Here is a 27,358-nt window from a genome sequence, read left to right on the forward strand (position 1 = left end):
ACATTAATATCCCTTGTTCGTCAAATCTTCTAAGTGACTCGACATCTGCAAAATCATTCATACCTAGCAAGATGTGTTTGGGCATCTTGACTCTCATTGTCATCAATGGTGAGAGTTCTCGTGTCGACTAGTGGCATCCATTAATGGCCACTAAGTCAACAATTTCCTACTATGTTCGACATCAAAACATCTTTTCACATAGTAGGAATTGTGCCAATGAGTTTTGAAGACATGAAGACTATCATTTTCAGCATTTTGGAGCAGATTCAGCAAGTTTTAGTAGAAGCAATAAAAAGTCATCTTATCTCTTTATCCATGACTCCTCTTGTTCAGCCACTTGAAGAAGAATATGATTAGAATTTTGCAGCCACCACACATACAACTCATCCGTTCCAAAGGGTAAGTTAAGGTACACCATTTTCTAACTTTTGACCATAGAATTCCATAAAAAGCTAGAATGATAATTGTTGGAAAAACATTTCTCTTCCTCATTTCATAAAATTGTCAATACCATCAGTTGGCGGGGGAATATATTCATCTTCATATCTTGCCATGTCCATATCATACTCAAGAGCCCACATACTTCCAACATATATTAACTATTACATTGTTATTATGAGCATACAATGGCTTTTCAAAAAAGTGCTTAAAGGATAAATTGGATACAAACAAAATCATGGTTGTCATACAAGAACCAACCATCATGCAATCCAATAAAGATATACTTTGCAAAAATAATGAAAATATTATTATGCAAAGTTCAAAGATCAAAATAGAATGCAACGACAAAAAAAAACTGGTTGTAACATAAGAACCAACCATGTTGCAATTCAAGTAAAACACTTTGCAGAAATATGAAGTTATCAAATGATATCATGCAAAGTTAAGCCAAAGCTCAAGGATTGAAAGAGTTAATGTAATATATATTGCATGAGGACATGCAATAACTTCAGTTGGGGGGTATGTTGGGTCTTGAAAATGTCATTCATTTCCATTACACTTTCACTATTATGTCCATTATATCACCTCCATTTCACTACTATGTCACTACATTCATCCCACTTTCATTATCATTTGGCCACATTTATGTTTTTCCAAACTTTATTAATTCTTAGCCTTTTTAAGTGAATTTGTGGTTAAAAATTAGAAAATAATGTGCATATGCTTATACCTAACAAGTGGATTGAGATTGTTGACATGTGTAGGTCAAAAGGAGACTTCTAGAAGACCCTTATGTGGCACTCTAAGGCCAAATTCGAATTTGAGTGGAAAGAATCATGGGATCATGGGGATATGTGTCACATCTCCTAATTGTATTGAAACTCTAAGAAGACGTGTCTTATCAGTTCCTATTTTGATTAGGACTCTAGAGGTAGAGGGAGAGATTCATGGACTCTCATTAATGAGATGGCTTCTCATATTTTTGTATAAATAAGAGATCTTTTTCCTTCATTTGTTAGCTTAGAGTTTAGAGCTTAGCTTGTGAGTCTAAGCTTAGCTTGGAGTTTGTAGTTCTTCCTTGATGGCTTTTGAAAGCTTTGGAGAGCTTTGTTGTACTTTGTAATTTTGAATAATTTGAATAAAGCTTTGATGTTCTCAACATGGAAGGAGATGTGAAGTAGATGTCATGGAACATATTAGAATGTAAGGTAGAGTAGATTTCATTTTGTAATTTTGCTTTGATTTCATTATGTCATTTGATTGATTTCAATTTTGATAGATTAGATTTTCCATTCATGCAATTTTAATTCATGTAAGTGTGTTCAACCAGTTGATTGTAGATTAGTTTTTTTTTACATTTTTTTGCATCAAATAGTGACATGAGATTTGCCTCTTTGCTGACTTTGTATTTTTTAGCTTTTCAATTTCAGTTATGATTTGATTTCATTCTTATTCATTTGCTTTGTTAGTTAGTTTAGATATCAAATTCCTCATATCATTGACGTTATCTCCTAAAGCCATAGCTTAGACTACCTAGCGGGCTATCGGACTATGAATGATGTGATTTGATTTTAGCTTTATTTTTCTGCAATTAGATATCAAATTCCTCATATCATTGACATTATCTCCTAAATCCATAGCTTAGACTACCTGGTGAGCTATCAGACTATGAATGATGTGATTTGACTTTAGCTTTATTTTTCTACAATTAGATATCAAATTCCTCATATCATTGACATTATCTCCTAAAGCCATAGCTTAGACTACCTGGCCAACTATCAGACTATGAATGATGTGATTTGATTTTAGCTTTATTTTTCTGCAATTAGATATCAAATTCCTCATATCATTGACGTTATCTCCTAAAGCCATAACTTAGACTACCTGGCGAGCTATCGGACTATGAATGATGTGATTTGATTTTAGTTTTATTTTTCTACAATTAGATATCAAATTCCTCATATCATTGACGTTATCTCCTAAAGCCATAGCTTAGACTACCTGGCAAGCTATCGGACTATGAATGATGTGATTTGATTTTACTTTTATTAGTTTGTAGTTTTTGATTTGTTGAGTGTAATAGCTTAACTTTTATTTCTGTATTTAGATAAACAACAGAGATAGTGATTTCATGATCAGTAGTTCATCATTTGTTTGATTTGAATAGCAACACATTTCCATTCTTGTTTAAGTACTAATTTCATCAATAACATGTTTTGAGATCTTTTGAAGTGCTAAGTTTTGGAAGTTACCATTAGGGACATAAACCTTGTCTTGAAATCTACATCCATACTTGACCTTTAAAAGTATTCTTAAGACCTTAGAATAGGATTTCCATTTGCATTAGACACTTTAGGAGATCAACAAGAACAAAACCCCAAAACAAAATAAAATCTATAAAACAACGAAGTAAGAAAAAGATTAACTAAGCACATATGGTGCACCACACTTCATCGGTTTACGATACCCTGATTGATAGTTTATGTAGAGCAATTTAAGACGTTAAATTGACTAGACACTGCCCAAGTAAGGTTGAATGCCTCCAAATGCATGAGAAGATGCCAAATAAGGGGAGTGATTTCATATATCAAGAAAATAACTACTCACAACATGCCACATCATAACCAAACTATAAATATCCGTTGACATTCTTCTAACAAACCACAACCACTTTTCCATGTCATCAAGACATCCACCAAAAGGAACATCAACAATGAAACAAAGGGTGGGTGTATTACTTCAAGGTTCATCAATCAAAATCATGAAACAATAATCCAAGTGAAACCCTATGAACACATGCAAACATTCTAAACAACTAATTCACTATGTCAAGGAGCAATAATTATCCAACAATACTTAAGGAAACTCTTAGTTGATGGATATCTCTCATCATAAATGTGCTAAGGGTAAATCAAATGTTTGAGCAATGTTATGCAAGGCCCTCAATCATATTTCAAACACCATATGTGCTAGATTCAAGCCTCCAAACAAGAAATGATGATGCCAACAAAGGACATAATGTGCATTATCTAACATGGGATATCAATAGTAAATCATAGTAACAAACCCCCATGGTTATGTGAATTTGAGGACAAAAACACTAGGTAAGTGCACATAAGAACAACTTTCCTTAAGACACCTCAGCACTCACCAGAGGTGATCAACAATGTCATGAGGGAAGTGTCAAGGGGAATGTAAGCACAAGCCATGACTTCCTTCAATAAAAGCATTAAGATCCATCAAATAATCCTACAATTGCAAGCTTAGTAATAAGAATATGTTAATTGATAGTCACTTATATAAGTGCATTTGGTAACAAGATATGCAAAAAAAATATCAATACTCCATGTGCAACATGCTTGGTTAGGGTTAACAACACCATCTAGCACTCAACCTTGATTTAAAAAGGAATAACTCTTTATTCAATATTGTGAAGAAAAATAAATGATATGGATTAGACTAATAAAGCAACTAATGTAATAACATGATGCTAAAAGGCTAGGGAGATGAATGCCATTCACAAAGCTCTATATCTTTTTTTATATAAATCCTTCATCAAGTGTGACTTGTCATTAATATCAAAATGCATGAATTTAATACAGAAAAATCCCTAAATTCTATAAGGCTTTTCAATATAGTTACCAATCCACATCATATTTCACAATTCATAAAACTTCAAAATGCCATAAAAAAAAATGTGGCTTAAAATCCTCATAAATTCATTTATCAAAGATTCATGGTGAGATTATACCTTTTAGTATATATATAGTATTAATGGTCTTTCTCGACTTAACTAATTCTATATGAAATAAATGTGTTGAAAATACAAGATGGAAATAGATGTATTGAATATACAAAATGGGAAGGTGTTTAGTTTTAGATAATTAATTATTCTCCCACATCAATGAAACCTATCCAATAAGTCAAATGTAATTTAAATAAAATGAATGTTCATAAAAATATACTTTGCATTTTGCATTTTCAAACCACATTGATTATTTCTTTCTGGAAATGTGTATACGATTGCGTTTTTCGTACATGTTGTGATTGTTTCTGCACAATAGAAAGGCCCCCCTTCTGTGAGGCAGAGAGATATCAACATTATCATATCTAACAAGTTAATATTCTCAAAACGTGGCTTTGTTTTTTGCCTCTGCTAGCTCAATTGATAGTTGCCAATGTTGTTAGTTGTTGGGTTACTTTGATAGTTTGACAGTCTTTGGTCATTAATAAACAATTTTTTTTTTTTTTTTTTTTTTTGGTTTTTGTTTTTGTTTTGTTTTTTTTTGTTTTGTTTTTGTTTGTTTTTTTTTGTTGCTTGTCAACATATTTTAGTTTTTAGTTAAAGCATGGTGAATCTCCAGGTTGAGTATTTGTTACACTACACCAGCTGCAAAAGATGCAGAGAAAGACAAGATAGGCATGAAATATCTACAATAGCTACTATGAAAGATACCAAAAAAAAACACTAAGCCTAAATATGAACCAACAAAACGAGAAAATGTCTGACAGAATTGACTGTATAGCAGAAAAAATAAAATTAGTAAACATGATAATGATCTATAAATATAGGGACCAAAATTTTGATCTGAACATTTCAGTAAAAAACATTTCTCCTATTACGTTTACTTTGTAAAAATGACACAAATATGCAATGTATTACCTAATGAATTCAAGCTTAACATCCAAGCCTATAAATTGAATCAAAATTGACTTTACGCGTGACAATATAAGCTCTATTAATGTATGTTTTTCTATACTGATTTTTTTTTTTTTTTACAAGTTCTTATAACTAAATGCATTACTCAGATGAAGTCATCCATCTTTGTAATGTAACTCCTGCCTCATCTATTTTAGTGTCTGAGTCTCCATTTGGGATGCGTCTCTACTCTCAATTCAAATTATCATGGAGAAATTAACTCATGTCTATATTGGAGTCTATAGAGTTTGGTTTCCTGTTCGAACTGTGCCTTCTCCTTTTGTTTGGGTGATGATATCAAATCCAATACGAAATGCATCTCCAGTGATCGGTCTCAAGAGATTATATATTCAACAACTAAAGTGCAAGTTACCACAAGTAACTGTCCAGTCACTGCCCTTCCGCCCTCAGAAACTCATGGTGCAGTCTTTCTTGACAAAAAGCCTAGTAAAGGGCTTGTCTTAGAATCTGCTATTTACAATAAAAGCACATATATTGAATTAAGTGGAGAAAGTAGGTCGGGATATATAACATGAAGGTGGACCAAGTTACAGAGATCAGGAAATGCCTAATGAAATGAAGAAACATACAATTCAACAAAAATTTCAAAAGCAGTCCAAAAGAAAAAGGAGAAGAATGCAGATAAACATAAAGACAAAGGAATTTTGGTGATTGGAGGAATGCACATTTATATTGATGATGTTTCAATTTCAAATGAGGAAGATAGTGAAATGTTGGAACAGGACATGGAGGACAGTGCAGAAAGACATGGGCATTCTAATAATGAAATTGTCAATAGCTTGAAAGCTACAAGTGCAGAAATTTCTTCCACCAGCTTGTCTGAGTTATCTGACAGTTCACCGGAGGATGAAATTATGTATTCCTCAGATATAGATGAGGAAACAACAAAAGATTATTTTGATGGAATAGGTGGAAGTTTTTCTGAGTTACAATATTCTTTGTGGCTATTGGATAGAGGTTTTGAAGAAATGTTAGACAGTGATGAAGAGGACACAATGGATTCTGAAAGCAGTGGTGAAGAAAGTTGTGTGGATCTTGATGATGGACAAGATACCTCTAGAATTGTACCTCCAAAAGTAGTTTACAGAAAGGACGATCTAGAAATCCTATTATAAATAAAGACTCTGATATTAATCTGGAACAGCTCAGGGAATCTATCCCTGTCAGTGAAGAGGCTGGCAACATTTCAACAGTAGACGCTCAAGAACATTCTAAAAGGGGGGTTTCAAAAGGGACATGTAGATGGGACACAATTAGCTAATAATCATCATGATAATGTTGAACAAGGTTTTGTGAATATTTTGCTTTCAAAGGATTTCAGAACCCATTCAAATAAAAAGAAGGTTAAGTTTGTACAACTTCCTCAAAATTGGTCAGGTAACACTCAAATGGATAAATATAAGGGGATCCCAGGTGGGAAGAAAAGATGTTTGAATATGTCTACAAACGTATGGACAGATTAGAAGCTTTGTGTATGCGGGTTGAGGAATATATGCACAGATCCATGAGTAACATGGAATGGAGGATTAAAATTGTTGAGTCATATCAAATGTTGTCGAATCAATCTCTGATGACAAAAATGGAGGGTGCGACTGTTCATTGTAGCTCATGTTTGTCATCAAACTCATTTTTGAATTCTTCAGTTTCTTGCCTAGAAATGTTAAGTGACAATGATTTGAAGCATATTGTTTCTGTAAATACACCAAGTCCATCGTGTGCTGAGGTTCTGTCTTCAATTTCTATGCCAAGGGCATCTCCAATGTCATTCACTGAGCCTTCTCTTGTATGTGATGCTTCAAGCTCTTTTGTGATCTTGCCATCAGATGCCTCCTATCTGGGTACTTCTGTAAGTTTGGAGTCAAAGAATATGCATTCATTACCTTGTCATGAGGAGCCATCAAAAGTTGGCTTTCACATATCTCTAGACATTGTCCTCAATGAGTCAGTATCTAGTAGTTTGGACCAGTATGGCTATCCAAAGGATGAATATTTCATAGATAAGGATTCCCAGAGTGTACAATGTTCAATAGAAGGGGTACTTTCTGGTTCAGAGGTTTCAACTCCTCAAAATCCAGGACTATCTTTAGAAGAAGCTTTAGCATCAACACTTCTACATTTTCAGCTTCTGTAGCTCGAATTGAGGTAGAAACAATAAACGCCTTCACCAAAGCACCTCCAGTTTCATTACCAGAGAAAATACAAATGACAAGGAAGTTTGTTATCATGACAGTCTCTCTCACTTGGAACATGGGACTGTATTCAATGCCTAAAGGACAATCCTGAATGTGGATTCTGTGCATCATGGAGGTAACCAGGTATTGAGAATTGACAATGAAAGAGTACAGAGGATTTTATTATTTCAATTTTTTTTTTTATCAGTTGTTGCCAGGAGCCTGTTTACTGTCAAATTCAATAGTGAAGCATGTTTGTGAAGGTGATTCTCGACCATGGTTTACCCGATGTCACACGGAATAAGTCGATCTTGCGGACAAGATAGACCTTCCTAGAATCTAAAGAAGACCTAATGACAAGCAAACCAACCAGACATTATCTTTCTCTAAATATGCTTTAATAAACAATGACAAACAAGTGTTTTAGGGCCTACCTTAGGTCCAACGCAAGCTTGTGGATGCCCTCGCTCCTTCGATCCAAATGAGCTCCTTTGTCGCGAATCTGCAAACACAAACAAGGCAAACAAATTAAATAGCACCTGAAAAGCCAAAATCATAAAACATATTTAACATGAAAGTCAAGGAGTCCATGAAACAAATAACATGAGATACTTGTTGAGAAAAATGAGTTTGATTTTATTAATTCAAAAGAAGAAGAACTTTACAACCTTTGCCTTGACGCTGTACAAGCTCCTCCCAAGGTCCAGCAAGAAGTCTCCTCTACTTTGACAAGTTTCACTCACTCCCCAATGAAGCCAAAAAGGTATGTGATCTCTCCTCTTAAGCTCAACTAGGAAGTCTTGATTTCACCAACATTTACCCTAAAAAATGTTTAGCTTCTAACCTCTCCAACAACCAGCCCAATGCCTGTATTTATAGTGCAATGGAGGGAGGTTACTAGGTCCTCCTTCAAAGGGATAAAGCCCTCCTTCAAAGGGATAGCTCCTCTCATCAAGGGATTAGCTCCTTCTCTTTTGGGATGCATGAACCACCTCAGAGCGAACAATCCACGTCAAAATTCCTTCTAGAATCCTCTAGAATTAACCCAAAGTGAGTTTTTTAAGATAAAACTTGTGCCTTTTGACTTTCACAGGGGTCTTCACCTACACCGTTAGGGACAGAGCGGGCAGGTCCACAGTTTTTGTGAACAGAAGGTGCGGGACCGCAGGTGACAGTGAGAGAAAGTGCGGAACCAGAGTTACATTGATTTTTAATGTCTTTCTCCCATTTTCAAAGCTTGACTTGAAGAGCTGAGGTCTGAGACTTGCTTAGGAGGATAGTACAAGTGATGATAGACCCATACTAACTGCAAATAATCATGGTGACGATATTTTTGTGTAACAGATTGCCCCCTAAAGTGCGAAGTCTGTAGTAGATGAGGATTTCATTGATCATTTAGGAAGAGTGAAGTACTTTATCATTTCGAGGATCATCTTGTGGAGAGCCCAGTTGGAACCTGTAAAAACATTCAATGCAAGATATATATATGAGATCATATCATCGCTGAGGTAGGCATTCCCATACTTAGATCAAAACTGACTAGAAAAACTAACTACTGCTCTGATATAGGAATGATCTTGTAAAACATCACAAGTATAGACTCAGGTGGACACAGTATGGACGCAGCCATCTGTTTATGAATAGTCCATTATATAATGAATACAAAATTCCTCGCAGCCTGGATTGTGCAAACTAGATCCAGGGTCTTCATTTCTACTTCCCGAAACAGTACGATTCTATCCATGCGAATGAATATGTTGATGTCGAACATGGTAGAAACCACTTGATTACCAGTCAATGATGTAAACTATTAACAAGTGTGAGAGAAACCACCAGTGATGTCAATGGCTCTCAAAGTACCCAGTACAACCCATGAGATGCGAATAAATGTGTTGATGTCAAACATGGCACAAAATTCTTTGATCGAAAGTCAATGATGCAAAATGTCATCAAAGGTGAGAAACCTGCCATTGAGGCATGCAGATCTCAAGGTACTGATGATTTCTAGATCATCTTTCTAGATAATGAGCTAATGTCGATAGAAAGCGATCCGTCGTAGGCAAGCCCACAACACGAAATCATAGATCAAGTTGAAGAAATTTAGTTGCAAGGACTGACTCAGGGATGGTCAAGATGGATGATAGATATTTTGTAGATGAATGGCTTATTGGCAGTGACCTCTTGAACACATAACGACACAACAGATGGTTTGGTCACAATTGACCCAAAGTTAATACCCAGAAACCGGCTGAAGACTTTCAATGTGGTTTGATCAACTGTTAGGCAAATGATTTCCCAACCCTGGTGAATAAAAGTGTCGTGTTCAAGAGTGGTTACAAAGTATGACAAACAGATTCATTTTTCTCTCTTTTCCCCCACCATTTCTGGCAAGTACCTCTTTATTTTTGACAAGCTTGAGGAGGATAACATTTGCTTGATTATAAGCTCATCCTTCGGATGAGTCCAACTTAGATTAAATTCGAACCCTAAGAAGGAGTGGTTCATTCCTGTTTGTAATCGAACAGGTCCTTTATTGTGAAATTTTAACGAGTCCAGTATAGGAGAAACTCCGCGTTTTTCAATTTTAGAGAGTCTGAAAAAACTTAAGAAGACTCCAGGGTTGACCTTTTTCGTAAATTTGTGTCTCCCAAGCCCGAAAAAGTATAAAATAATACTTGAGAGAACTGCTTGATCTTTTACGACCAAGGAGTACTTTTCGTTATTAGTGCCCTTGATCCGAAAAAGTAAAAAAGCGACCAACGACACGTCGTTTTATAACCGATATCGAATTTAAAACGACAAAAATCCGGCAATCTTTTCATGTTTTTACGGTCGGAAAAGAGCTGTAAGTGGACCGTCTTTTAATTCCATTTTAACGAGTTTAAAAGAAGAACTCGGCAATCTTTTCATGTTTCAGGAGTCAGAAAAGAGCTTAAAGGTGACTCTAAATGTTTTTCGTCGAAAATGATAGATTTCGCCTGAATAATCCATTATCCTGCACGAAAACAGAAACATTACTCATACCTGTTTGAAATGGATAAAAATGTTGCAAAAATACCTTTTCAAAGTGAAACATAAACAAATTTGCAATTTATTTACTCAAAAAACTTATAAAAAGGGTCTTTGTCAATTCATTTTTGCCATTTGAGTTTGGGTGAGAAAATAGTGCTTTTGCTCAGAAAACTTCCCGTGAAGATTGCGGAAAATCCAACCGTCGGAATCGAACGCCGTCTTCTCGAGGTAATCCACATCATCCTACTCTTCATTTTTAACCGTTTCATTTTTTGTTTTAGTCATTTATTTCATTTTTGGGAGGTTTTTAGGCATAAAATCCGTGCGTGGGGGCCCGCAGGTTTACCACTGCTGGCCTGCGGACCCCGAATTTTTCTCCATTGGGAAAAAGCTCGAGGTTCGCACCTTCCATGTAGACAAAATGCGGTCCCACGCACTGTGTCTAACCCGGAGGGTGCGGTCCCCGTCGCAAGGGTTTTTAACCCAAAAATTCTCAAAAATGGACCAATCAAAATAATTTCTAGCAATTTAATTTATCCTTATACTTGATGCAGAGAGTACATCATGCTAGATTGGCGTGAACGAGAGCATGAGGACGTGGATGTGCCGCATGGAATCATCAGCCTTCACTTGATGCTTTGAGGGCATGCGGATTGTACAAATTCTGGGCCATTCCTGGCATGAGGGCTCAGGTGGATTTCTTACAGTGGATGGTTGACAGATGGAGCGTACAGGACCAGTGCTTCTTCATTGGCGGCCACCAGCTTGAAATCAAGCTGACGGACATATATTTCTTGACTGGTTTGCCTAAGAGAGGTGAAGACTTGACTCTGTTTGGGGCTAGGGCAGGTGGCCAGTCTGTCGATAGCCTCAGGCTAGAGTACTGCAATAACGAGGCTAGAGACAAAGGGATAGACATAAAGACCATATCCCGTCCTGAGCTCATGGTGATTGCGTTCACTTTCACCAGACTTTGCGGGGCTACCGTATTACATATTGCCATCGGATCCCAGATGCGTATGGCAGTTGATTGCTTCCGAGGCACCATCTTCAACTGGTGCGATGCCGTGTTGGCCAATGTGAAAGGCCAACTGACCAGGGCCAAGAACGGACGACTAAAGACCTTTGGTTATGGGGCTTTGGTCATGAGTTTTGGCCTGGAGAGGGTTCCTATGCTGATCCCGCAGCACCTTACTATTGGAGCTGGGCTTCCTCGAGAGCCCAAACTGATGCGATGGGTCGCAGTTATGGCCCGTCACCAGGACGAGAGGACAGAGGCCGCTCGATTCAAACCTGAGTATTTCCAATGGCTAGAAAACCAGGTCTTTTCTATTCAAGACTTCCCTTACGCTGGGATAGATTTTCGTGGTGACCCAGACATGGTTCTTCCACCAGGAGAGTAGTGGGATGAGTCAGGTAAAATCCTTTTCAACATTTTTCCTATTTTAATTTTTTTGTTATTTTTTCCATTGTCTCAAAACTGATAAAAAATGTTTCAAATGTAGATGTGGGTCCACAGTGACCAGCCGCTCTTTGGCCTTACGAGAGGAAGCAACTAGTTGCAACCGCGCCAGCCCCACAGGACGAATCAGCAGAGGTTTTGGCCGAGTTGGAGGGTCATCTCGAGCGCTTGACAAGAGATATTCCGGAGACCACTATAGATGACATTCCTCGTCGACTTCAGCGCTATGTGATTGGGGTCCCAGGACCTTTTAGGAGGTTCCTTTGCAAGGTGGCCCGTGCAGTGGTTTCTTATAGAGATCATCACCAGTGATAGGATGATAGCCTATTGTGGGCACATGTGAAATTTTTGTTTTTTGTACTTATCATTTTTGCTGATCATAAGGTGTTTTTCAACCTATGATCGAGGATGATGTATTTTTTGACACACTCCTATATATATATCACTATTACCGACTTATCTTGTAAATCATGTTATGGAATGGTTTTAAATTTACATGTATGATTATTGCAAATGTCTATTTAACATTCGAGAAGCAATTGCATCTGCTAATGTATTTAACGATCTTGGAATATGCTGATATTCAATATAATCAAATTCACATTCCAAGAGACGCACTCTAAAAAATAATCTTAATAACACTGGATTTCTAATGGCATACACTCTATTAAGCTGTAATACAACGAGTTCAGAATCTAACCTCACTATCAAACTCCGAATCCCAAATGAAATAGATTCAAATAATAACTCAATCACTGCACTATACTCGACAATGTTGTTCGTTGTTTGACCGAGGCTTACCCCATGCATAGATACTAACTCGTCAGAGGGCGAATAGATAACCCAAGCTGCGGAAGAGATGTTCCGTGTATTACAACAAGCACCATCAGCGAAACCAATGTATGTTTGGAGAGGCATCGACATCTGCAATATCAAGAGTAAAACCAAGATAAGCAGGAATAATGACGAAAAACACTCTCTAAGCTAAGCACACTGTTTAAACTAAAACACACCAGCTAGAAAGAAAAAACTATCCTAACTAAAAATCTCCATACCCATCCTTTAAGCATAATACCTCTTCAAGTAAAGACCATTTCTGGGTTTACCCAAAGAGTCCCCGTCAAATTCTACCAATTCATAGGCCCCTTTGGCTAGCTTTCGCTTGACAACATAGGGACCATGCCACATAGGAACGAATTTTCCAGCGCCTAATTTATCATTAGCTTGATCATAAACTAAGACTAGATCTCCTTCCGAAAAATTTCGAGGGGTCACATTTCGATCATACTGAGCTTTCATGCGTTTTGCGTGAGTCTCGATCGCCAATGCAGCATCACGTCGATTCTCATCTAATTGATCCAAGTATAACAAACGCTTTTCCTCTTCGGAAGTGGCTGGAAGTAACTCGATGGCCATTTGCAGTGACGAGATTTCACATTCAATGGGTAACACGGCTTCCAAACCATAGACTAGTTGGAAAGGAGTGAACCCTGTTGATGTTTTTACTGAAGTTAGGTACGCCCAAAGTGCTGGAAATAGCATGTTGTGCCAATTCAACCGATGAATCCCAATGATTCGTCGGATCATGATAACTAAAACTTTGTTGATGGATTCAACCAGACCATTCGCTTGTGGATAATAAGGGGTTGAACTATCGTGACGTAAACCAAGCTGGCCTGTAAGTTCGGTCATCATAACGTTTCGAAAATGGTGCCCATGATCAGTGATTATCGCTTGCGGGACACCAAACCTAGCAATTATATGATTGAACACGCAAATTGCAGGTGTCTTGCCATTTGCCTCAAATGTAGGCATCGCCTTTGCCCACTTGGTAAAATAATCTATCGCAAGGATGATATACGCATGCCCCCCGGCCGAGTGAGGGTTACGTGTAACAAAATCGATACCCCATTTGGCAAAAGGACCAACGAAAATTATAGGGTGGAGAGGAGCAGGTGGAGCGCGCATCTTACGATAAAAAATTTGGCAGTTGTGGCATTTTCAGACCACCGTAATATAATATTTAAATAAAGACGGCCAGAAGTAGCCAGCGCGCAATATATTTTGGGCTGTGGCATACCCAGACATATGACCGCCACACGCTCTAGAGTGACAGTCATTTAGAACCCTTTCAGCTTCGTCGTGAGTTAAGCAACGTCGAAAAACAGAGTCCGCCCCACGGCGATAAAGAGTATCTCCAATAATCCTGAATTGTTGGGACTGGAATCGAATTTTTCGACGTTCCGACCTTGAAATTTCTGGCCGAAAGGATTGGGTCTGGAGATAAACAATGATATCCCCATACCACGGATCTAAAGTGCTGATTAGAAACAAGGATTCGTCCGCAATGGGCTCCTCCGCCACAGTTTCCGTGTCAGCACGCGGGAAGTCACACATTAACTCCGCAAAAACTAAAGATTTCTTAGACTTGGATTTTTCAAATTCCAAGTCGAACTCCTGCAGGATAACGATCCATTTAGAGTACTTGCCCCCTAGCAATTGCTTGGTCAAAATGTAGATCATAGGGTTGCAATCCGAAATTACTGTAGTTTTACGTAGTAAAATGTAGTGACGAAAACGTTGGACAGCTTGAACGGCTGCCAATGCCAATTTCTCCACATGTGAGTATTTTAGCTCAGTTGGATTTAAAGTTCGACTAAGGTAATATATCACATGTTCAGTTCCGAATTCATCTTCCTGAGCTAAGACCATTCCAATGGTGGAATGAGAGGCGGCGAGATACAAGAAGTAATCCTGGTTGTAGTTGGGAGGATGCAACAACGGTGCATGGGTCAACGCGTGTTTGAGTGCATCAAAATATTTCTGAGCTATCTCATCCCAATAGAATGGAGTATCCTGCTTCAACAACCGGGTAAAACCCTTTGTAACCTCGGCGTAGTTAGGAATGAATCGTCGTAAAAAGTTTTCTTTCCCTTGCAAGATTTGGAGTTGGCGAAGACTCGAAGGAGGAGGCAATTTGATGATAGCTTCGACCTTCGAGGGATCAACGCGAATGCCAGCTTTCGAAACTACAAACCCCAGCAATCGACCCGTTTCTATACAGAAGACATATTTGTGTGGGTTCAACCGAATCCGATAATGCCTACACCTCATAAAGATTGCTCGTAAATGGACGAGGTGATCAACTTGATGTAATGAATGAGCAGGCAAGTCATCGAGATAGGGTTGCACAATGTGCTTGATGTCATGAAACGCATAAGACATCGCCCTTTGAAAAGTTGCTCTGGCATTCTTAAGCCCAAAGGGTAATTTGCAATAAGAATATGTCCCCCATGGACAAATGAAAGCCATTTTTGGTTGATCGGCAGGTAGAATATTGATTTGATTGTATCCGGAAAAACCGTCCATAAAGGAGAATATTTCGCTACCGGCACAATCATCAATAATTTGATCGATATAGGGAGTTGGGTAATTTTCCTTTGGACAGGCTCGATTAATGTCCCTATAGTCGATGCATATTCTTATTGTTCCCTGTTTTTTGTTAACCAAAACAATATTCGATACCCAATCCGTTAACGGGATCGGATAAATGAAACCTGCTTTCAATAGTTTTTCAACTTCTGCATTAATTGCAACAGCTTTTCGTGGGTGAATTTGACGCAAACGATGCCAGACGGGTTTAGCGTCTGGGTAAGTCTTGATCTCATGAACAACAATTGCAGGATCGATTCCTGGCATTTCCTCATAGGACCAGGCAAACACGTCGCGGAATTCTTGAAATAGGGCCTTATATAGTTGAATTTCATCATCTGTACACGAGGCACCTATATGAATGTTCTCAACAATTCCGGGCTTAACCGAAATGTCAATAGGAATAATTCGAGAGATGTTTCCCAAATTTAACTTTGAATCAGGATGTTTCATTGGATTCTGAGGTTCCTTGACATATTCAGTTGTAAAAATTGATGAGAAATCATTTTCAAAACAATCATCCTCGGGTAAAAACGAAGATCTGTGATGGAGATCTTCCCATGGTAAATCATCTACACATAGGATTTCACGAATTTGCTCGTCAGAGTGAACAAGTTCAGAAAACGTGATTAAATCCGAGTTTGATGTGAAAAGTGATTCCTCACGGACCACATTCATGAAGTCATTTTTGGTTGAAGGTGGGTCGGAAAATGACTGCACGGCTTCATAAGCAATTTCATATGGACTCAAAGGCATGGAATTACCAAATGAGTCTATCTCAGATTCAGAAGGAACGATCCAAGGATCATCATAAACAATGGTGTCTGATGTAATCATATGAATGGTTTCAAATGAAGGCGATGCGTTGATCGGAGGAAAAGGAAAATTTCCCAGTAAACCGGCATCTTTAGCTAGTCCTACTCCAACATCCTTATATGGGATAGTCGTTTTACCGACATGCTGAATACTCTCAGAAGAGGCTGGGTCGGATGAAAAGTAATCCAGTTGGTCTATTGTTACGATCTTTCCATTATGTGGAAACTTTATTACTCGAAAGACCGATGAAACGACCGCTGTCATAGCGTAAGACCAACTTCGACCCAAGAGAAGGTTGTAATCTAGAGGGGCATCAACCACCTCCACATCTAGACTAACGGTTTTTCCTTCAACCCCTATAGGCAAATCCTGTTGAATGCCAAAAGGATGAAACCCACGGCCATCAAAGGCCTTTAGAATCGTCGGGGATTGATTTAGCGAAGGAGAACCAAGCGATCTCCAAAACTGTATCGACATAATACACGTTGAGGCTCCCTCATCAATTACAGTCCGATGAATAGGCCTGTTTTGACTATCACTGGAATCTGGAAAGCCATTTGATGAGGTAAACGCGGTGTACTATTTTCTAGATCGAATAATTATTAGGTTCGAGTCCTGAACGTCAACAGCTCCTATAGCCGACAAAAGTAATTTACGTTGTGCTGGACATGATTGCAGCACTTCCAAAGCTGACATTGCTGAGGGTGAAACATCTAAATCCTCAACAATGTTATAATTCTGAGCCGCTCTCACATGTGGATTGAAAGCTGACTTTCGAAGTATACCCTTGGCGGGCGGTTTGATTACCAAGTGTGGATTAGGTTTCTCGATCTATAGTGGATTGGAACCGGGAGCTGAGGTTGATGGATTAGAATGAGAAGATTCTGCTTCTTTACCATCAACAGGACTTTTACTACCATAATCTTGCGATCGAGTCGCAATCCTAACATGGGACATCATCAGTATGGGTTCTTCATTGGCACTCGAGGACGAACCTATCATCTTACTGTCTTGAGCCGGAAAAGGATCCTTCAAAACAGCAGGAATTTGGGAACCCTTGACAATCTTCTCAACCTATGCACGATGAGGGCAGTCTCTTGTAAAATGTTCATCGTCACAAATGAGACAAGGATAACGAGGTTTGCGCTTTTCATCATTGGATTCCACCTTTTTAGGTTTCTCCTTTGAACTTTTGTCTGTTTTATTCTTCTTCTTTCCACCGGATTTTGATTTGGCTATAGATGACTCTACAACGTGAATATCGGCGGAAATCTCTGCAGAAGAATCTCCTGTTGGGGAATCAGGCAAGGTTATGATAGGGGAAGAATTCTTGGAAGACTTCTTCTTACTTTTAGTGTTAACCGTACCAATCATACCATTGGCGGCATGAGATCCCGAAGGAGCTGCAGCGATTTGATTTTGCTTGGGAAGATCAGGGATTTTTTCGTGTAACGTACCTGACTAAGTATAGACTAAGTCAAGGTATTGTGCTTGAGCAATCACTTGCTCCTCAGTAACTACTCCGGCTTTAGCTACATCTTCAGTGATCTTTGGCAACAAAGATTTTACAAACCACTCGGCCAAGATCTGATCCGGAATAAATACCTTCACTAAACGCTGTCGACGTCTCCACTCATGAATATGATCTAAAATATAAGTAGACATCGATTGTTTTAGCGAAGTTAGCAATTCCGTGCCATTGTCGTATCAGACTGGCAACTGAAAATGAGTTAAAAACGAGGTAGCTAACTGACTAAAATGATAAAAAGTGCCTTGTGGTAACTCAATGTACCACTTGGCCGCGAGACCAATTAGAGTGCGCTGGAAAAGTCTAAGACGGATTGAATCATCTGAAATGGAGTTAGACGCACACCAGAGGTGGTAAGTCATCACATGGTTCGATGGGTCCTGTCTTGATTTACCTTCGAACTTAGGAATGTCACTGGGCAACTTATTCTGCATTGGCGGCCAAAACAGAAGATAATTAATGGGATCGTTCGTTAGGCGCGACAAGTCAGGTAAGTCCAAAGTTGCGATAAACGGTAATTGCCGATTAGGATCCCTAAAACACTGGGTCATGAGACCAGCCCCAGGAGGAGGATATACAGGATAACTAGGAATAGGAATTGCGTTTGGGATATTGTATCCTCCTGGAAAACCAGGATTAACTGGACCGTACTGGGGTTGTTGAGGTTGTTGATAAGTGTACGTAGGGTACGGTTGATACTGATAGACTGGCTGCTGCACAGCAGGACCGAATTGGTACTGTCCCTGGTACGGTTGATAGGTAAATTGTGGTTGACTTGTGACAACCGTACTTAAACCAGGTTGTCCTACAGGCATCTGAACCGAAGTTTGAATCGTAGATCCAGACGGTGGTAAAGATGTCTGAGGAGTAGATACAGGAACAGTAGAAACCGGAGCTGTCGATACTCCAGAAGTAGGTGGGGTAGATTGAACGGATGTTGTGGCAGTTGTAGCAGTCGTTTGGGGCGGAGTACGAGGCGTACTAGGCCCAGGCTGAGAAACTACTGAAGGTACAAAAGTTTGAATGTTAGACTGGACTGGTTGCTGGGGTGTACCAGAAACTAAGGGTTGTCCAGTTTGAGATGACAACTGTACACTTGGCTGCAACACCTGTTGAGTTTGTGATGGATCCCACACTATATTCATTCCGGGGTACTGACCCATAACAGGTTGAGAATACTGAGGACCATAACCGGGTTGAGGGTAGGATTGATAATCGAAAGGTACATTTCCCGTTCCTTGAACATACGTTTGACCGGAGGGTGGTTGGAAACCTTGGTTTGAGTACTGACCTTGGGGTTGATAACCTTGAGGCACGTACTGATATTGGGGTTGACCTTGAGGTATAAATTGATACTGGGGTTGACCTTGGGGTACATATTGAGTCTGGGGTTGACCTTGAGGAACATATTGTCCCGTAGGTATGTACTGTCCTTGAGGTTGCCCCTCAGATGCAAATTGTGTACCTTGAGGTTTCCCCCCAGGTGAGAATTGATGCTGCCCCCCAGGCGGTAACTGGTCACCTTGAGGTTGAGGATTGGTAATAGAACCTGACATCATAAGAATGTCTTCTACGCTCAACGGTTTAGTACCATTGCTTCCAGTTAATAACCCTTGCTCAATGGGTTGAGGAGATGCTCCCTAAAAAGTACCAGAAAGGGACTGATACCCAGAGGGAACAGAAGGACCGCCGTACAAAAAGGATTCAGGCGATTGAGTAAACATGGATGATTGTCCTGACATATTTACGGGAGTATAAAAACCTCTAGGTGTTGGGTGATAAGGATCACGAGGTGGTGAAAAACTTAAACCTGAGTTTTCTAAGAAATTAGTCAAAGAAAGATACCAAGAACTACTCCTAGGTGGACTGTAAAAAATTGATTCACTCTCCCTTAGCTCAATAACAGGTTGATTTTCAGGGATAGGGATGCCAACTTCTTCTTCCGGAGCAAGTTCTTCAATAGCAATAAGTCCAGAAGGAAGATCTTGGGTGATTACTCTTTCTACCCTAGGTGAACCAGGACCACTAGAAGTTGGAGAAACAAACCCCGATGTCAGAGTAGCAGCAAATTCACTTTCAGGCTCGGATATTTTAGGTTCCTCACCTATATCACTAGTAGATGAAAAGCTACCAGTAACTTCGGAAACAGACACTGACTGTGGATTATAATCTGCTACTAATGGTTGAAAATCAGGATGTACTATCAAAGAAGATTCTCCTTCTTCAGGTGACCCAACTCTACTGTCTCTAGGAGTTACTAGGACTTTCAAGCCTTCAAGCTGGCTCAGTACTTCCTCAGGAGGTTGGCCCTGAAGTCTACGGGACTTCCTCAGTAACTCAGCCACGTTTACAAACTCAGGAGATTGACCCCGAAGTCTATGGGACTGCCTTGGAAATTCAGCCACAGTTAAAAACTTTTAACTACTTCACACGCAAACAAAGTAAAATATCAATTAAAACCACCTAAAGCCTCTAAAGAACCAAACAAATTTGAATCACACGCCTAAAGAATCTAAGAGATCAAACACACACAAACAATAACTTTCCGTACTGAAAACACTAGTTGGTGATGAAATCCAACGTCGCAAAGTTCAATACAGAAATGGCGGTTGGAACAGTTACCCCGACAACCTGCTTAATGAATAGACTGGCACAAGTTCCTCCACTTAACCATCTTGAGTGAAGAGAACCCCCCAGAAAATCCAAGTGAGTCTAGCCGACGTCTGCTCCAGGTACGGTGGGATCTTCCCACCACTGTCACCTCAGGAAGAGTCCTAAAGAATATGGCCACTAAGGTTACCAACTGAGACAAATACACCTAGGGCAACAGTCTACGATCCGATACGCACGCAAGGGCAAAGTAGCAAGCTCAATCCCCTTGAAGGCTCCTTGACATAATCCAAGGTTTACCAACAAGTGACCCTAGGCTCCTCGACAATGGTTAATCCGAGGTTTACCGTTTTTAATACGTGAATATTTGGCGTCGTTACCAATGAGGAAGGATTGATTCCCACACTGGTTCAGACACGATCTTGTGCTTCTCCTTTAAGAGGAGCTTTCCCAGAGCATAAATGCAACAATTGGATTTCTTCCCTACCACAAGATACAACTAGTTTTTTTTTATTGTCTTGGAGAGTTAATTACTCTCCTACTCCAAGACACTAGCCTAAGCTAAGTTGGTGTATCAGAGCCCTAGAAATAAAAATGTTACTAGATGAATTTTACTTTAAGCGTTATTTTTTATTGGTTTTTGTTTAAGTCAAAAGGTGCGGAGATGAAACTCGTGGTATGAAGACTCGACTCAAAATCACTAAAAATGCACCTAAGATGATTTAAACAATCTTTTTCTCTTCGATGAGCTTCTAAACTAAGAAAGAGTTTGAGAATACAAATACTTTGTAAACACAAATCTTTCTCAATCAAACAAATTAAAAGAAGAGTTTTTGTCCTTTTCCAATGCACTCAAAATGAGACAACTAGTTATTTCACAAAAATTTCCCTTTTCGTTTCAAAGCACTCAATCACTACAAAAACAAACTTTTTTCAAAAGAGATTTTTATATTTTTTAATAAAACACTCAAAACTATGAAAATGACTAACTTTGAGATCTATAAATTATAAAAACCTATTTGAAGTCAAAGCTTACTAAATGTCTTTTTTAAGGATGTTTTACTTAGCTAGATGTAAGCTAAGGACCAATTTATGCAGAATCACAAATAAGTCAAGAACAACCAATTTTGTTTTCCTTTTGAAAATGAAAATCCAAACTCTCAAACACAAGCTTTTCGAAGTTTTGTAAAGAGAAAACTCAAAGCGGATTCCTCAACAAGGGGAGATTTCATAAATGGTCAGACTCATAAGAAGGCTGGTAGACACTAAGGTGATCTGAAGTCCCTACAGCTTCTAAGCTCAGAGCCACTACACAACCAAAATGAAAAGCAAACCCAACAAGCAAAACTCCTAGGAATTTCACCTAAAACCTTAACACTAACGAAATCAACCTAAGGAAAGCTTCTGACAAGTTATATGCAGGTCTGGGCAGTGGACAACAATTTCTAAACAAACACTAAGCTGACTAACAGAGGAAATCTTAGGTTTTTCAAAATTTTGATAGGGTCCGCAGGCCCACAGTTGACACAAGTGCGGTCCCGCTCTGTGCTAAAAGCCAAGCTGCGGGTAGATACGCACTGTGTCAAACGGCTAGGGTGCGGTCCTCTCCCAAATCTATGAAAAACAAAAAATAACCCTGGATCTACAAACTCTATCCAATTTTACACACAACAAGCCAAAAACAGAAACAAAAACACAGTTTCTCAGGTCAAAGTAAAAACAAGGAAAACAATCAAGTCCCCAGTGGAGTCGCCATTTTGTCACACGGAATAAGTCGATCTTGCGGACAAGATAGACCTTCCTAGAATCTAAAGAAGACCTAATGACAAGCAAACCAACCAGACATTATCTTTCTCTAAATATGCTTTAATAAACAATGGCAAACAAGTGTTTTAGGGCCTACCTTAGGTCCAACGCAAGCTTGTGGATGCCCTCGCTCCTTCGATCCAAATGAGCTCCTTTGTTGCGAATCTGCAAACACAAACAAGGCAAACAAATTAAATAGCACCTGAAAAGCCAAAATCATAAAACATATTTAACATGAAAGTCAAGGAGTCCATGAAACAAATAACATGAGATACTTGTTGAGAAAAATGAGTTTGATTGTATTAATTCAAAAGAAGAAGAACTTTACAACCTTTTCCTTGACGCTGTACAAGCTCCTCCTAGGGTCCAGCAAGAAGTCTCCTCTACTTTGACAAGTTTCACTCACTCCCCAATGAAGCCAAAAAGGTATGTGATCTCTCCTCTTAAGCTCAACTAAGAAGTCTTGATTTCACCAGCATTTACCCTAAAAAATGTTCAGCTTCTAACCTCTCCAGCAACCAGCCCAATGCCTGTATTTATAGTGCAATGGAGGGAGGTTACTAGGTCCTCCTTCAAAGGGATAAAGCTCTCCTTCAAAGGGATAGCTCCTCTCATCAAGAGATTAGCTCCTTCTCTTTTGGGATGCATGAACCACCTCAGAGCGAAAAATCCACGTCAAAATTCCTTCTAGAATCCTCTAGAATTAACCCAAAGTGAGTTTTTTAAGATAAAACTTGCACCTTTTGAATTTCACAGGGGTCCGCACCTACACCGTTAGGGACAGAGCGGGCAGGTCTACAGTTTTTGTGAACAAAAGGTGCAGGACCGTAGGTGACAGTGAGAGAAAGTGTGGAACCAGAGTTACATTGATTTTTAATGTCTTTCTCCCATTTTCAAAGCTTGACTTGAAGAGCTGAGGTCTGAGACTTGCTTAGGAGGACAGTACAAGTGATGATAGACCCATACTGACTGCAAATAATCATGGTGACGATATTTTTGTGTAACACCCGAGGATGCCCAAGCCAGTATGGTTGGATGGCTATTCTTGGACTGGCACTATACATTATTTTCTTTTCTCCTGGAATGGGACCACTTCCTTGGGTCATCAACTCTAAGATTTATCCTTTGAGGTACAGAGGTATCTGTGGAGACATGGCACAATGTTGGATGGAGAAATGATTTGTTTAGATGTTATGCAAAGATAGGCTAAGATGGGTTTGAATTTGAATATTATGTAAAACCATTTTTGAGTCCCACACTTCACTCCTCTCATAAAATTTAAATAACCCCACACAAACGGATCTACGCCATAAGAGCTACACCATAATGTTTTTATGCTTAAATTTTGTGAAATGTTTTGACATAGTTAATTTCAAGGATGGAAAACACAGGGAGTCCATGGAATTAAGAATTTTATGCTGATAACCTTCCAAAATTCACCCATAGAGTGACATGGTCTCTAGAACCCCATATGGATGAAAATTCGAGAGGATCTCGGAAGTGTTGATTCTAATCACATGGTATTGTTTTCTCAGACAGGATAATGAAACAATCAACAAACAAGATGCCCTTCTGCTGAATGGCATTGCATGTAACATTTATTCTTAATATTATGATAAATAAGCATGAGCTGAGATGAGAAGGGCTGGAATATTTTACTACTTTTTCCTTCTTTCAAATTGCAGTAGGTGTTCCTTTCTTCTATCATCACAGTCATCATCACCATGTAGCTTGCCAATTTTTTTGTCATTGGGTAAAAAAACATACTCGTCTTCTAAGTCAATTGCCAAAATACCCATCATCCATTCCTTCCTTCAACCTAGAGTATTTAATACTATTAATCCTTCACCTCCACCTCCACCTCTGGCTTCAGAGGACCATCTACCAAAAAAAATGAGCGGATTGATAATTCTGAGCTTGAAAGAGAACTTGAAATGACGCTTGCTCACAACAAAGTCAATGATGCCTGGAAAGCCTTCAAATTTTTGAGGACCAATAGAGCATTCCCCAATAAGGAATTATTGAATAAATTAGTGAATGAGCTCACATCTGCAAAGGACTTACATAGCCTCCAAGGATATTTTTCCATTGTCTTTCTTCTATTGGAAAAACAACAACATCACTTACTTGATATGGGCTCAATAGCCCATTTGGTCTCCACACTTGAGAGGGTCAGTATGACAGTACCTGCTTCTACCATTATAAAAGCTATGTTGAAAAAAAACCATTGTTATCCTCATCTCGGCCTATGGAGCCCTGTTGTCGAGCACATGTCTAGGGTAGAGGGTACTTCCCTTTGGACTCTGGAAATTTTCATTTGAAATTTGCAATGTTGGGAGTGAAGTGAAAGACAATGCACTGACTACTAATATGAAACCTGATACGAGAGCCTTTAATGAAACTCTCAATGCTTGCTTAAGTCTGGGGTCAGTAGAACGAGCTAAAGGACTCCTTAAAATGCTACACGAAGTGGGTTTGAGGGAAAATGGTAGGAGGTTTGGTATACTTGCTTATGTCTATCCAAAGAGTGGTCTTAAAGATAAGATTCTGAAGTTGGATGAGGTCATGAATCTTTACAAGGTTTTTTATATTGGGGAGTTCTATGGCAGTTTGGTTAGTGGGTATCTGAGTTTAGGTGATTTGGATTCTGCTTCAGAAGTTGTGTTTCTTGTGTTGAAAAAGGCATGCCAAAAATGTGATAATCTGGTGGAGACAGTCAATGAATGTTGTGGTCCATAGGCCACAGTGTTCCCTAATGAATAAATTTATAATATGCTTGTAAAGGGTCTCCTGGATGTAATAACTACTAAATATCTCACATGATTCATCATCAGGTCATAAGAAATGGAACAACAGTTGGTGGCTACAGATCAAACTGCTAGTGTATATATAATTAATGCGTGTGTAAGCCTTGGTTATCTAGATAAGGCACATAACATACTAGATGAAATGAATACTCAAGGAGCCAACGTCGGACTTGGGGTTTATTTTTCACTTCTCAAAGCCTATTGCAAAGAAAAACTAACAACGAAAGCTACTCAACTAGTCTCTGATCTCAATATGGCTAGGCTTGAACTTGATGCGAGTAGTTATGATGCAGTGGTAGATGTTTGCATGATGACACAATATTTTAAAGCAGCCTTTGCACTCTTTAGGGACATGAGAGAAGCAGGGGTTTTGGTGAAGGGCTGAGTTTGACTGAAAGCCTGCAAGGTTCAGGGATGGCATTTTTGAAATTTGGGTTTGTATGGGTGCAATAGTGTAACATTCGACTTTTCAATTGAAATGACATCTGCAGAATGCTTACAACGTTCATCTCTACTATAAATTATTTTCCCTGGTTTTTTTTTTTTTAAATTAAGGGCTAAACTGAATTTAAGGACACAATTCAAGCTCCTTAGGCATATAGGACTTGCATTCATCAATGATCAAGTATGGTTAAAATTTTAACAACTACTACTGGAACTCATTCAATTAAGCCCTATCTTTAATCCCAAGACACAAATTCATCTTCTAGGAGGCATGTTGGACTCGTAGAAACTAAATAGGTCACTATGTTTTGAGTGGGTGAAGGATTTCCCTGTATATTCCACTTTTATGTCTAATACTACTACTTCCCTCACTACACCTAGTTAAATAGTCAACTTCAACCAACAAAATACAGATTACGATAACAGGCCAATGATTCACCCCTCTTCTGATTTGCTCACTGGAATCCAACAATCCAATCTTTCCTGAAATTCACCATCTAATTGCTTGTAATTACAGATCTTGATCATTCACATATGGATTAAGCAGTTTTGCAAACCCCCACTGCACCCATATTATGCAATTTATGGATCTGATATATCCAATTTCATCAAACAAGGACAAGTTCCACCAGATTTCATTCAGAAATCACTAGTATGACTCATGTTATAAACAATACCAGACTAAAAGAACCTAATATTAAAACCTTGATAACTGGTGATTCGTACAAGAAAAGGGGAAATTTTTTATGTGTTTGTTCATTTAGCTTATGATCACCTAATTGAACATACAATTGTTTCACTACATGTACATTCACAGAGAATCATCTCAAGGATGGACCAGCTCTAACATGTCTTTACTGAAATTTTATTGCTTTCCAAGGCAATAAAGAGACGTATCATTTTCAATATAAAAACAAATTTTTATATATTTATAGGGTCATCTATATATATATATATATATATATATTAGGATTACAAGTAATTATGAGGGTTACAAGTTCTTATAGCGGAAATTTGGGTTTAGTGGGTTTTGGGTCCAGATTTTGAATCTGGGCTCTGATACCATACCATGTGTGAGGGCCCCTCTATAGGTCCTCTAACTACTGCTATACTCATTTAAATAAATTTCGCTAATTTTTATAACAAGGAAAATTTCAGGTTTATAATACATCATAAGCATGAAAATAAATTAATTTAATCTACATGTATAACAAATTATCTGCAATATGTATAACTTGTAATAATTTACATAGCTAAAATAAATGATTGATAATACATGTTCCAATAGCTTAGTTGAGATGCTCCTAAGCTCCATGATCCTCTTGACAACCCTATTAGATTTGCCTCCCAGCCAACTAGGAAGTAATTCCTATCCTAAGAAACCTCCATAGGTTCCCTAGCCCTCCGAGCCCAAGTCCAACTAGATGTAGTGTGTCCATGTTTTGAAAACACTCTCCAGATCCAAGTTTGATCTCCCTCCTCTTTCTCCACATCCCTCCTCCAAAACAAAATTCTCCCAAACAGAACCAAACCAAAACCGAGACCAAGTATCCCCCCTCCTCTCCTCACCCTTCCCATTTTATGCCCCCTTTTCTTCTTCACTTCAACCACCTGTCATTAATGTCATAACTACCCCCTCATCCTTACATTTGAATTTTCTTACCATATCTTCTCCCAAGTAATTTTGAGAGGACATTTTGGGGATGAGATATGAATATATAATTTGGTAATTAATTTGAGAGGACCATATCTTCTCCCAAGTAAATTTGAGAGGACATTTTGGGGTTGAGATATGAATATATAATTTAGTAGTTAATTAGAGATGGCCATATCTTCTCCCAAGTAAATTTGAGAGGACATTTTGGGGATATGGATATTTAAATTGCGATAAATGGAAGGAGACCATATCTTATCAAAATGTGAATTCGAGGAGGTAAGTTGGGAATTGAAATAATAAAATTTATATCAGTAATAAATTTACAGTTTCACCAATGTAGGTATGTACCAATATTTCTTGATAATTATAAGTCAATATTTTCAGGTAATTTAAACACTAGTAAAATTTGCATGATAAGATTAAGTAGGGCATTACATCATCTTCCCAAAGTC

The 27,358-nt window shown here is 38.6% G+C and overlaps 1 protein-coding gene across 1 annotated transcript; it reads left to right on the forward strand.

Moving 5' to 3' along the window:
- The first annotated feature begins 5,886 nt into the window (after positions 1 to 5,886).
- Positions 5,887 to 25,190, forward strand: LOC149153496 (pentatricopeptide repeat-containing protein At1g69290-like). The gene is made up of 4 exons (XM_089443833.1): positions 5,887 to 6,017; positions 23,872 to 24,173; positions 24,343 to 24,723; positions 24,868 to 25,190. The coding sequence occupies exons 1-4, from the start codon at positions 5,887 to 5,889 to the stop codon at positions 25,188 to 25,190; spliced, it is 1,137 nt and encodes a 378-aa protein (XP_089299959.1).
- The last annotated feature ends 2,168 nt before the right edge of the window (positions 25,191 to 27,358 follow it).

This window comes from Pinus tabuliformis, chromosome 9, assembly GCF_031772625.1.
Source record: "Pinus tabuliformis cultivar Carrire ecotype Pingquan chromosome 9, CPIR1, whole genome shotgun sequence".
Lineage (NCBI taxonomy): Eukaryota > Viridiplantae > Streptophyta > Pinopsida > Pinales > Pinaceae > Pinus > Pinus tabuliformis.